This window comes from Phyllostomus hastatus, unplaced genomic scaffold (assembly GCF_019186645.2).
Source record: "Phyllostomus hastatus isolate PE091 unplaced genomic scaffold, TTU_PhHast_1.1 phas_contig_5, whole genome shotgun sequence".
NCBI classification, from domain to species: domain Eukaryota; kingdom Metazoa; phylum Chordata; class Mammalia; order Chiroptera; family Phyllostomidae; genus Phyllostomus; species Phyllostomus hastatus.
In genome coordinates, this window is record NW_025333897.1 from 6086907 (window position 1) to 6098056 (window position 11150).

Genomic DNA, 11150 nt, shown 5'->3' on the forward strand with positions numbered 1-11150 from the left:
TCCCCCAGGGGCCAGGAGGGCACTGGCAAGGGAAGAGGAGTTAGCTCAAGGGCAGGAGCCCTAGGTCAGCAACATAATACTCTCCTGGGTCTCAGCTCAGGATGTAGAACTCAGGCATCCTCCCCAGGTCTCATCCCTGCTTAGCAAGCATGGCTGCCTCTATACTCCCAGGAGTCCCAGGCCCTCCCACTTGCCACTGTTTTGTATCACTGTGATACATCACTCAGTTAGGAGGGGCCAGTTTCCATCTGCCTTTCTCAATGTCTCCCAGTCAGTCTCTCTCTCCGCCCCAACACCCACACCCCAACTTGTAACATTCAATACCTCTTACCATGTAAACAAAATCCCTGTCTGTCCTCAGCTGCTCCTACCTCCCTGTTATTTCTGACTCTAATGATGATAATAAATGGTGATGGTAATAATAATAATAATAATAATAATAATAAATTGCAGCTCCAGTCTGTAAAAGGCTTTCTATGTGTCCAGCACAGGAGTTTAAGCACTTTAAAGCTCTCTCAGCCCTGGAGATCAGTCTTCTTACCCTGTTTAGAGATGGAGAACTTGAGGTTCAGAGAGCACATGTGAATGTGCGGTGGGGCCAAAGCCCAAGCCCAGCCTGCCTTCATGTCTAAGCCCTGACCTCCAGTATTTTCTGTCACCTCCATGTCTCAGACCTCCCCCTGCTTTTCAAAGCCCTCATTCTTCTTTGGATAGAATCAGTTTTGGTTTTGCACCACACCTTGTTGCAGGGCGGGAAGAGGAGGGAAAAGTATATCTGGGGGCTCCAGAATTGGTGATGGAGACACTAGACCTATTCCCACTTCCCCAGGACAGGACTGCAGGCAGCAGGCAGACCGCTTGCTAAGACTCCTTCCCACACTTCCCTCACGGGACACCTCCACAATGGCATGTAGCTGCCCTCTCCCTCCTCTATTACTAATATTTTTCTTTAAGCTAGCTTACTTTCTTAATATATTTTAAGAATATTTTATATTGCTGCTGAAAGTGGAAAGCCAGAATCACTTGCCCATAAATAGAAAATACCGGGAAAACATAGTGAGAAACAAATGGTATTACATTATACATGGCTGCAGTTCCTGCATCCTCTTTGTTAAAAAAGGGAAATTAGCAAGTATGAGAGAGATATTCAAGGCACGCTAGCATGGAAATTGAGTCTTCTTTTTTAACATAGTCAGAAGATTTAAAAAAAAAATGGAGAAAAGAGTTTCTCACTGCATGGTTCAGACTACGTTTACAGACCACCTAAATTCTCCTTTGCCACCAGCAGTCCCATGTTCTACCTTTGGAGAAAAACTGCCCTCAGACATCTCTGGACCTGAGGAGTCACCTGAAATCAGTCTTAAGGCGCAGTTATTAAGTATCCATCATGAACCCCATAAAAGATGGGGTGCTTTCACATTCATGATCTCATTTAATCCTCACTATAACCTGAGGTGGATATTATTTCCATTTTACAGATGAGGTAACTGAGGCCTAGAGTGTTAAGTGCATACACAAAATCATATGTAAAAAAGATTATGGTAAAATGGAGTTGTCAGAATTTGACCCAAGTCTGTCTGACTCCAAACAGCTTTTTTCCTACATCACCAAGCCTCCCTTGTTTTAGCATCCACAAATCTGACATGCCTACATCATGTGCAAGACCTTCTGGTTTTAGCTTATCTCTCTAATTTACTTCTTTATTTATTCAACAAATATTTACTGAATATCTACCCTGTGTCATGCCTGTTCGAGGCACAGGGGATAGATACCACATGGAACAAGTTCATCAAAATCTTTTTCCTTAGGGAACTCACATTCATCGTGGGTTTAGTTGGACAGTAAACATACCAGGTGGTGATTAGCATTGTGAAGAAAAACACAGTGGAGTGAAGGAACAGAGAAGAGAGGAGCCAGAGAAGGGTATAGGAAGAGGCAGGTAGAGACCCCAAAGTGATAGGGGAAGCATGCATAATATGGAAGAAATTTTAAACCAGGTGGTCAGGAAGGGCTCTTTAAGATGTGATTTATGAACTGAGACCCCCAAAAAGTGAGAGCCTGAGCCATGAGGATATCTAGGGATAGAGTATTCCAACAGAGGGAACAGTAGTGCAAAGGCTCTGAGGCTGGAGCACAGAGAAAGTGGCAGTTGAAATTGAAGAGGTAATCACTTTTTAATCAAATTTATTGGGGTGACATTGGTTAACAAGATCATATAGATTCCAAGTGTGCATTTACATGATATTAGATCTATATATTACAGTGTGTGCTCACCACCCAAAGTCAAATCACCTTTTGTCACCATGTATTTGGCCCCCTTTACCTTTGACTATTCTCCCACCCCCTTCCCTCTGGTAACCACCATGCTGTTGTCTGTGTCTATGCGTTTCAGTTTATATCCCACATATGAATGAAATCTTATGATTCTTAGCTTGTTCTAATTTATTTTGCTTGGAATAATATTCTCAAGGTCCATCCATCCTGTCACAAATGGCAGTATTTCATCTTTCCTTATGGCTGAGTAGTATTGCATGTATATATATGTATCACACCCTCTTTATCCAGCCCTCTATTGAAAGACACTTTGGCTGTTTCTATGTCTTAGCCACCATGAATAATGCTGCAATGAATATAGCAGTGTATATATCCTTGCAAGTGAACTCATGTTTTTGAGTTTTTGGGGTAGATATCCAGAAAAGGGATTGCTGGGTCATATGATAACTCTATTCTTAATTTTTTGAGGAATTGCCAGACTGTTTTTCATAGTGGCTATACCAGTTTACTTTCCCACCAGCAGTTAAGGAGGAATCCTGTTTTCTCTGCAACCTCTCCAACACATATTATTTACCTGTCTTATTGATAATTACCATCCTAACAGGTGTGAGGGTTGTAGTTTTGATTTGCATTTCCCTAATAGCTAGTGAAATTGAACATCTTTTCATATATCTGTTCACCATTTGTATGTCCTCTTGGGAGAGGTGTCTGTTCAGGTCCTCTGCCCATTTTTTAATTGGATTTTTTGTTTGGTGTTGAGTTGTATCAGTTCTTGATATATTTCAAAAAGAGGTAGCCATTGTGAAGACTGACTTTTACTCTGAATGAAGTGGAACCAGCCAAGGGCTTGAAACTGAGGGAAGTTGTGATCTGACTGGGGTGTTAACAGGATTCCTGTAGGGAACACACCGTTATGGGAAGAGGGGAGTACAGAGATCAGGGAGGAGACTTGGGGCAGGTGTGGAGGCTGGACTCAAGTATAGAGAAGAGATGAGGCCTTGCATATGGGCAATGTCTCTGCTCCCTCCTATGGGGTCTGGGTCTCAAAGTGACATCTACTGTCTTACCTTGTCCACAGTGCCTGTTCTGGAGTCTAGGTTGAAATTCTATCTTCACTATTTACTAGCCATGATCTTAATTCATATGTACAACAGTTTCCTTATCTATAAGAGGGGTGAATGTGAAGGTTAAATGAGGTAATTATGAAGAGAGCTTAGAGCAGTACCTGCAACACAGGGCACTCAATATATGTTCTTGCTAGTGTTGGGCACATTAATGTTGTTGGAAGGCTTTCTCGGCAGTTGATTAATTTTGAGACATACACACACACCTCCTGAAAAGGCCAAATGCAGAAACTTGTTTTTAAAGAGGACTTGTTTTGAAGCAGCCCACTCCCCAAGAGCCCCAGGGAAGCATGCCACGTCACTAGCAGAGATCACCAACAGGGAAGTGCTCTTGAGAGAGTCCCACTATCACCACTTCCTAGATTATCAGGCAACTCTCTCCCTTCTCTGAGCTTCAACTTTATCCTCTGTAAGGGGGATAATCATGGTACCTGCCTCACAGGGAGGTTGTGAGAATGGCATGAATCATGTCTGTAAGTGCTTAGCAAAGACATAGTAAGCACCCAACAAAAATGGCTGTGTGGTCCAGCCCAAACCCCTCTCCCTGTTCTGCGTCTGCAGAAACTGGCCCCTCCCATCTTCATTACTCCCTAGCTCAACTCCACCTATCTGTCTCAGCTGCCTCATTCTTGCTCACACTTACCCAAGGCCTTTCCCAGGTCTGCTCAAGCCTCTCCACTACCAGTTGCCAGCCATTTGTGCCTGGCCTTGAGCTCACCTTTTGAATCTCTTAATCTAGAGAGAAAATGGGTATGGAACAAGTAAATATACAACTACACATTGTCATAAGTGCTATGAAGAAAAAATATCAGTGTGCCATGAAAGAATAACAAAGGTAGCCCTTTGTTCAGATTGGGTGGGCAAGATTGCTAAAACCTGAAGGGTGAGGAGAAGCCAACACAAGGGACAAAAGGGACATGGTGGTTTGTACCTCTAATTCCCCTTTACCTTTTCTACCTGCGCCCCACCCCTCCCCCCTCTAGCAACCATCAATTTATTATTTGTTTCTACGCATGTTTCTGTTTTGTTTGTTTTGCTTTTTAGATTCCATATGTAGTAAAATCATACAGTATTTATTTTTCTCTTTCTGACACTTCACTTAGCATAATGCTCTTTAGGTCCATCCATGTTGTCCCAAATTGTCCATCATACTTTAATTAAAATGGAGGGCATATAGAGAATATTTCTAGCACAGGAAACAGCATGCAATGACTCAAGGCAAGAACGTGTTGTGCCTATTCTACTCTTCAAAACCAGCTAAGCTCTTCTTTTCCAGAAGCTTCCCAGGATTGACTCCAGTAAATATTGATTTATTCCATATCTCTTTGACAAACCCAGCAAGAAAATGTGCATATAGATGAAAATCAATGAAAGCTTTTACTTTTTATGAAAGAATGATTCTCTTGAATATTCCCATTTCAGAAGGGAGCCCTCCAATCCATGTGAAATGATATCTAGCACAGAGTAGACTTCAATGTGTGCTATGAATGAATGCTTTTTTTTAATGCAGGAAAGAGATGTCTGAAATTTACTTTGAAATGCATCAAAAATGTTTTGACACATGGCTAGATCCAGAGATGTGTATGCTGGTTGGATGTGTGGTGAAGCAAGCATAGTAAAATGTTAGTGATGGAATCTAAATAGTGGATTTGCAGGTATCCGCACTGAAGCTCTTCACCTTTGTGCTAACTTTGAAATATTTTCAAAATAATTATTGCAGGAGAAAAGAAGGAATATAAGTGATAAAATGATGGTATTCTATAAGTAAGGAAAAATGTAATGAATATAAAGTTCCAGGAACATCACTTTTACCCCCCTCCATCGTATCGTTTAGTTCTTACTGCTGCATTGCCTTGTATTTGTTTTCATATTCTGTTCATGTGTCTTGTCTCCTCAAGAAGTCTATGAATTCCCCAGAAGCAAGAACACTGTCTCTTATTTTTGGTCCCACAATTGATGAAATTTTGAAGCTGGAAGGTGTATTTATAATCTTCTCCTGCAGACACAAGGTCCCTGCTTTATATAGGAGGAAACCGTGGCCCCTACAAGGGAAATAACCTGCCTACAGGCACACAGTCCTGATTGGAATGCAGGTGTCCCAGCAGCAGGGCCAGTGCTTGGCAAGTGTTCTAGAGACTTTATAGGCAGCTGTGAAAGGTTAGGTTCTGGCACTAGAAACACCTGCTGCTTTCTTGTGGGTTACTCTGGGCAAGTGTCCTGGTCCCTCTGAGCCTGTTTCCTCATCCATATGATAGGGATCATAAAAGAACTCTGCCTTTGGGTTGGGGGAGGTTTAAATGGTTACAGAGCATGAACAGCTTTTCTCACAGGACCTAGGACCTAGTAAGTGCTCAGTATAGTAGCTGCTATGATGATTCCACCGGTCTTTGAGTCATCCACAGATCTGAAAACTGGGCCTCCTGAGCCACTATTCTTGTCCTTATAAAGAAGCTCTTCCTCCTGCCATCAGCGTGCCTTCCCTCTGAGCTTTTGGTCCTCCCTGTGAGAGGGTCTCCCGAATGTATCTCTGTTCTCTCTCTTTATTCAGTGATTCCCATAGCTACTGATGCTAAACAAGGAAAGACCCCTTTGTTTGCAGAATATCCCTTGTACCCCTTAGGCTGTTTCTCCCTCCAAATACTGACTATGTGACCTTGGTCATGTTTCTTAACCTGTGCAAGCCTCCACATGCTTCTCAATAACAGTACCTCTTACCTCATGGGTGGTTGGGAGGCTTCAGCAATGTCATGCATATAAAGTACTTGTCAGAGAGCCTAACAGGACTAAATTGTATAATAAATCCAAGTGATCATTGTTATTCCTTTGGTGCAACATCTCCTAAATGAGAATGCTGCCCCATTTGACTCTCCCTGGGTTCCTGACCTCTCTCCCCTGGTGTCTCTGCCCCACCACTGGCCTGAGTGGCTTTCCCTGTGTGACACTCCTCCCAGTGTTCACCATGAACCTGGCACACTAATGAAACATGGTTTTTCCGGTAACCGCTTTCCCAGATCTGATCAGCCTCCAAATCTCCAGCTTAACCCATCCTGTACATCACACTCCCAGCTCCTTCAGCAAAGAAGGAAGAAGAGAAAAGACAAGCCTCCCCACTCACAGCCCTCCTTAGGGAGCATGTGGACCATGATGAGAGTAGGTTGTGTCTTATTTATTCACAAATCTCAGTACCATTCCCATAAGGGACTCCCAAAATCTACCCCAACCCCTATCCCCAGCTTCTTCAAGTCATTTCAGCTATGACAACAGGAACATCAGTCTGCTCAGCAAGGCCAGGCATCAGTTTAGGGAATGATGTTGGCGACGCTCTGGAAGAGAGAAGGAGATAGGGAGTGAATGCAGGGTGTGCAGTCATGGAGGCACTGAAATCTCTGCTCTCACATCTCCCCACCCCTCTGGGAAACAAGAGGGAAGCTGGCTACCTTGGCCAAGAAATTGCCTATGTTCTGGGGAATATCTTAAGGAAGGTAGCACCTAGATTAAGAAAGAATGGGGAGCCAGGATTCATAGGAGAGAGGATGAGGACAGATGGTGGGCACATGGAGGGGATGGTTTCAATCTCCCCTCTTTCCCTGGCTCACAGATATACACACACCCCTGGAGGTCTTTTCTGCCAGCCTATGTTTGCCTCAGTGGGAATTAAAAGTATCCAAAAGATGAAATCAGGATGTGAAGGGCAAGGAATAAATGAAGAAAGGGAAAAGCAGAGCTGGAGAATGTGTTGGATGATCTCTGAAAGGCTGAGAGTCTGTCCACAGTGAAGTTGTCCATGAATAATAAGCAATGCAAAAGAGGGTGTACAAATATCTCCCAAGATAGAGCAGAAAGCTGAAACCATATGGGCACTCACCTGCCACAGAGCTGGAAAGTTGATGAAGGGCTTGTTGACTGAAGCCTAAAATTCAAGGACAAGAGTCAGTACCCAGCATCCATCCCACCACCATCCTAGGAGGGCGTCCACTGCCCCGCCTCCAAGTCCATGCTTTGCTTGGGAGACTTACTCCAGATGTTAATGTTGTGGTTGCGCCCCCTCCGTGATGGACGGTAGATCCGCCTGGATGACCGCCCTGTGGACAAAACCCAGACCATCATTACAACCCCTCAGCCATTGAAGGTCTCCTAAGTTCCTTTTCCCCAGTTACCTACTGCCCTCTAGGATAACTAACCTCCTACCCCCTCACTGTCCAGAAAGAAACCCAAAGGCCCTGTTACCATGGTAATTCTGTGAGAGATGGGGAGAAAAGCCAGGAAGGACATCTTTCCCTACTGACTAATCTTTCCCCAATTCCCTTTTATTTTATTTGAGAGGCTCTTAATCATTGAGAAGAGGCCTGGCTAGAAAGGGAACCCAGAGGACCCATGCAAATACCAGGACCATAATTAACTTCAGCCCTGACCTCAACTCTACCCTTTCTACATATACATGAGCCTGATCCCTAACTTGGGTTGATCCCAATCTTTAATCCTATCCCAGACACTCAGCAGTACTGCAACCCAGAGTCCTATCACAAACCTCCCTCTCCTGCCATCTGTCTCAGAGCCATTTCCCCCTTCATACACACTTTCTACATAGTCCAGGGGTGTCAAACTCATTTCCACTGGGGGCTACATCAACCTCACGGTTGCCTTCAAAGGGCCAAATGTAATTTTAGGACTGTATAAATGTAACTACTCCTTAACAGTTAAGTGAGAGCTTGGCACTGCCACCGGGTAGAAACAAGGTGCAAGGCCAGATAAAACAAGGTGGAGGGCAGGATTCGGCCCACAGGCCTTGCGTTTGCCACCTGTGACATACTCCCTTCCTCCCCACCCACCATTCTTGGCTCACTGCCTGGCAGCCAGTGTGGCTATGGGCTTTGAGGCCTGGGCCAGTCCTCAAGAGGGTGTCCCAAAGAGTCGTCATGAAGATTGAAAAGGAGAGAATTGAGGCAGGCAGGATTCAGCCTTTTATAGCCATGCCCCCTCCTTGGTGCCTGTTCAGCTGTGCATGGTGCTGCTTACTTCTTCTGCCCTCCAGTGTCTGTTCCCTCTACATAATTAGGGATCAGAAATCCTTCACAAGACCTGCTCTGATGGGCCAGTATGGAGGAAGAGAAAGCCTGGACCTGAGATTTGCCAAAGATGTGTGCTAGCCATATGACCTTGGCAAATCCCCTTAAACTTCACTGAGCTCAGGTGTCCTTATCTGAAAATTAGGGAATCGCGTCAACCTCCTTACCTTGACTACCTCAAATTAAACAGAAAAGGGCTTATCTCTGAAGCTATTCCTCATGCTCACACTCCGATATTCTGCATTTTCTCAACACTCATTCTGCTCCCACTGTAATAGATCTTGGTTCAGCAACTGTGTCCTGTTCCCCAGCAGAGGCTTCATGTTTCTCCCTGTAGAACTCCTTAACTAGGAGGGCAGCTCCCTGAAATTGGGGCTGGGTGACATTCATACTGTCTAGTATAAAGCTTTCAGATAAGATGGCTTGATCCATCTGACCAGCTAACCACCAGCTTCTTTGTAAAGAAGGAGAGGAAGAAGGAGGACACAATTATACATCTGCCTAAGCTTCTTTCACCCTGTAAAAGCTACCTGGGCTCCCCAAATAACTCAAGGGTTTAACCTCTCCCTCCCCAATCCCCTTTTCCCCTTTCCCCTGCCCCTGTTCACCTACATTCAGCAGCTGGTTGGCCTCCTTGCCGTCTTGGTTGACCCCATTATGAACATTCTGCTGCAACCTGTCCACCTCCTTTCCAGCCTGGCCAGCAGCATGGTGGACACCTTGGCCAAGTTTCTCCGCTTCCTTTCCAGCCTGGCCAGCAGCGTGGTTGACCCCTTGGCCAAACTTCTCTGCCTCCTTCCCAGCCTGGTTGGCCCCATCGTAGAACCCTTGGACCACTTTGTCTGCTTCCTTTCCAGCCTGTTCAACGGCATGGTGAACTCCCTGGCCAAAATGCTCCTCCGCCTTCCCAGCCTGGTTGACTCCATTGTGGACCCCTTGAACCACTTTTTCCCCCTCTTTCCCAGCCTGCCCTGCAGCATGGTGGACTCCCTGGCCAAACTTCTCTGCCTCCTTCCAGGCCTCATTAACCCCATGGTGGACCCCGTGGCCAAACTGCTCTACCTCCTTCCCAGCCTGGCTGACCCCAGGATGGACTCCTTGGACTATTTTGTCCCCCTCTTTCCCAGCCTGCCCAGCAGCATGGTGGACCCCCTGACCAAACTTCTCTGCCTCCTTCCAGGCCTCATTAACCCCATAGTGGACCCCATGGCCAAACTGCTCTACCTCCTTCCCAGCCTGGCTGACCCCAGGATGGACTCCTTGGACTATTTTGTCCCCCTCTTTCCCAGCCTGCCCAGCAGCATGGTGGACCCCCTGGCCAAACTTCTCTGCTTCTTTCCAACCCTCATTAATGCCATGGTGAACCCCCTGGCCAAACCTCCCTGCCTCATTCCCAGCCTGCCCTGCAGCATGGTGGACGCCCTGGCCAAACTTCTCTGCTTCTTTCCAACCCTCATTAATGCCATGGTGAACCCCCTGGCCAAACCTCCCTGCCTCATTCCCAGCCTGCCCTGCAGCATGGTGGACCCCCTGGCCAAACTTCTCTGCTTCTTTCCAACCCTCATTAATGCCATGGTGAACCCCCTGGCCAAACCTCCCTGCCTCATTCCCAGCCTGCCCTGCAGCATGGTGGACCCCCTGGCCAAACTTCTCTGCTTCTTTCCAACCCTCATTAATGCCATGGTGAACCCCCTGGCCAAACCTCCCTGCCTCCTTCCCAGCCTGCCCTGCAGCATGGTGGACCCCCTGGCCAAACTTCTCTGCTTCTTTCCAACCCTCATTAATGCCATGGTGAACCCCCTGGCCAAACCTCCCTGCCTCATTCCCAGCCTGCCCTGCAGCATGGTGGACCCCTTGACCAAACTTCTCTGCTTCTTTCCAACCCTCATTAATGCCATGGTGAATCCCGTGACCAAACTTTTCTGCCTCCTTCCCAGCCTGCCCTGCAGCATGGTGGACCCCCTGACCAAACTTCTCTGCTTCTTTCCAACCCTCATTAATGCCATGGTGAATCCCGTGACCAAACTTTTCTGCCTCCTTCCCAGCCTGCCCAGCAGCATGATGGACCCCCTGACCATACTTCTCTGCTTCCTTCCAGGCCTCATTAACGCCATGGTGAACCCCCTGGCCAAACCTCCCCGCCTCATTCCCAGCCTGCCCAGCAGCATGGTGGACCCCCTGGCCAAACCTTCCTGCCTCACTTCCCGCCTGGTTGACCCCATGATGGACCCCCTGAATCACTTTGTCTGTCTCCTTCCCAACCTGTCCAGCAGCATTGTTCACGCCATGGGTAAGCTTCTCTGCTTCCTTTCCTGCTTGTCCGACGCCATTGTTGATCCCATGGGCTACCTTGTCCAAGCCGTGGTTGAGCCCCTGGACGCCCTTGTCCAGCTCCTTGCCGGCCTGGCTCCCCATGTTGCTAAGTCCATTAAGAACTTTCTCCACTTCCCTTCCAGCTTGAGTGATTCCATTGTTGATGCCTTCCAGGGCCTTGCCCACCTCTCTCTCTGCATTGCTCAGCCCTCGGTTGATCCCTTCAATGACCTTCTCAAGGGGGTCATTACTGGCTGCCCATCCAGGCAGGGCCCCCAATAGCAGTAGGAGGGAGCAGGAACTGACCAAACTGGCAAGATGCATATTGTTAGGAGGGTAGAGAAGATGCAGAGAGGAACCAGCAAAGCCAGGC

General features: G+C 46.8%; 1 protein-coding gene across 1 annotated transcript; it reads right to left on the bottom strand.

The window, feature by feature from the left end:
* Window positions 1-6549: 6549 nt before the first annotated feature.
* On the bottom strand, window positions 6550-11150 carry SBSN (suprabasin). The gene is made up of 5 exons (XM_045846694.1): window positions 10046-11150; window positions 9077-9994; window positions 7415-7480; window positions 7264-7308; window positions 6550-6721 (listed from the first exon to the last, which is right to left on the bottom strand). Exons 1-5 carry the CDS (start codon window positions 11099-11101, stop codon window positions 6698-6700), a joined length of 2109 nt encoding a protein of 702 aa, XP_045702650.1. The 5' UTR covers window positions 11102-11150; the 3' UTR covers window positions 6550-6697.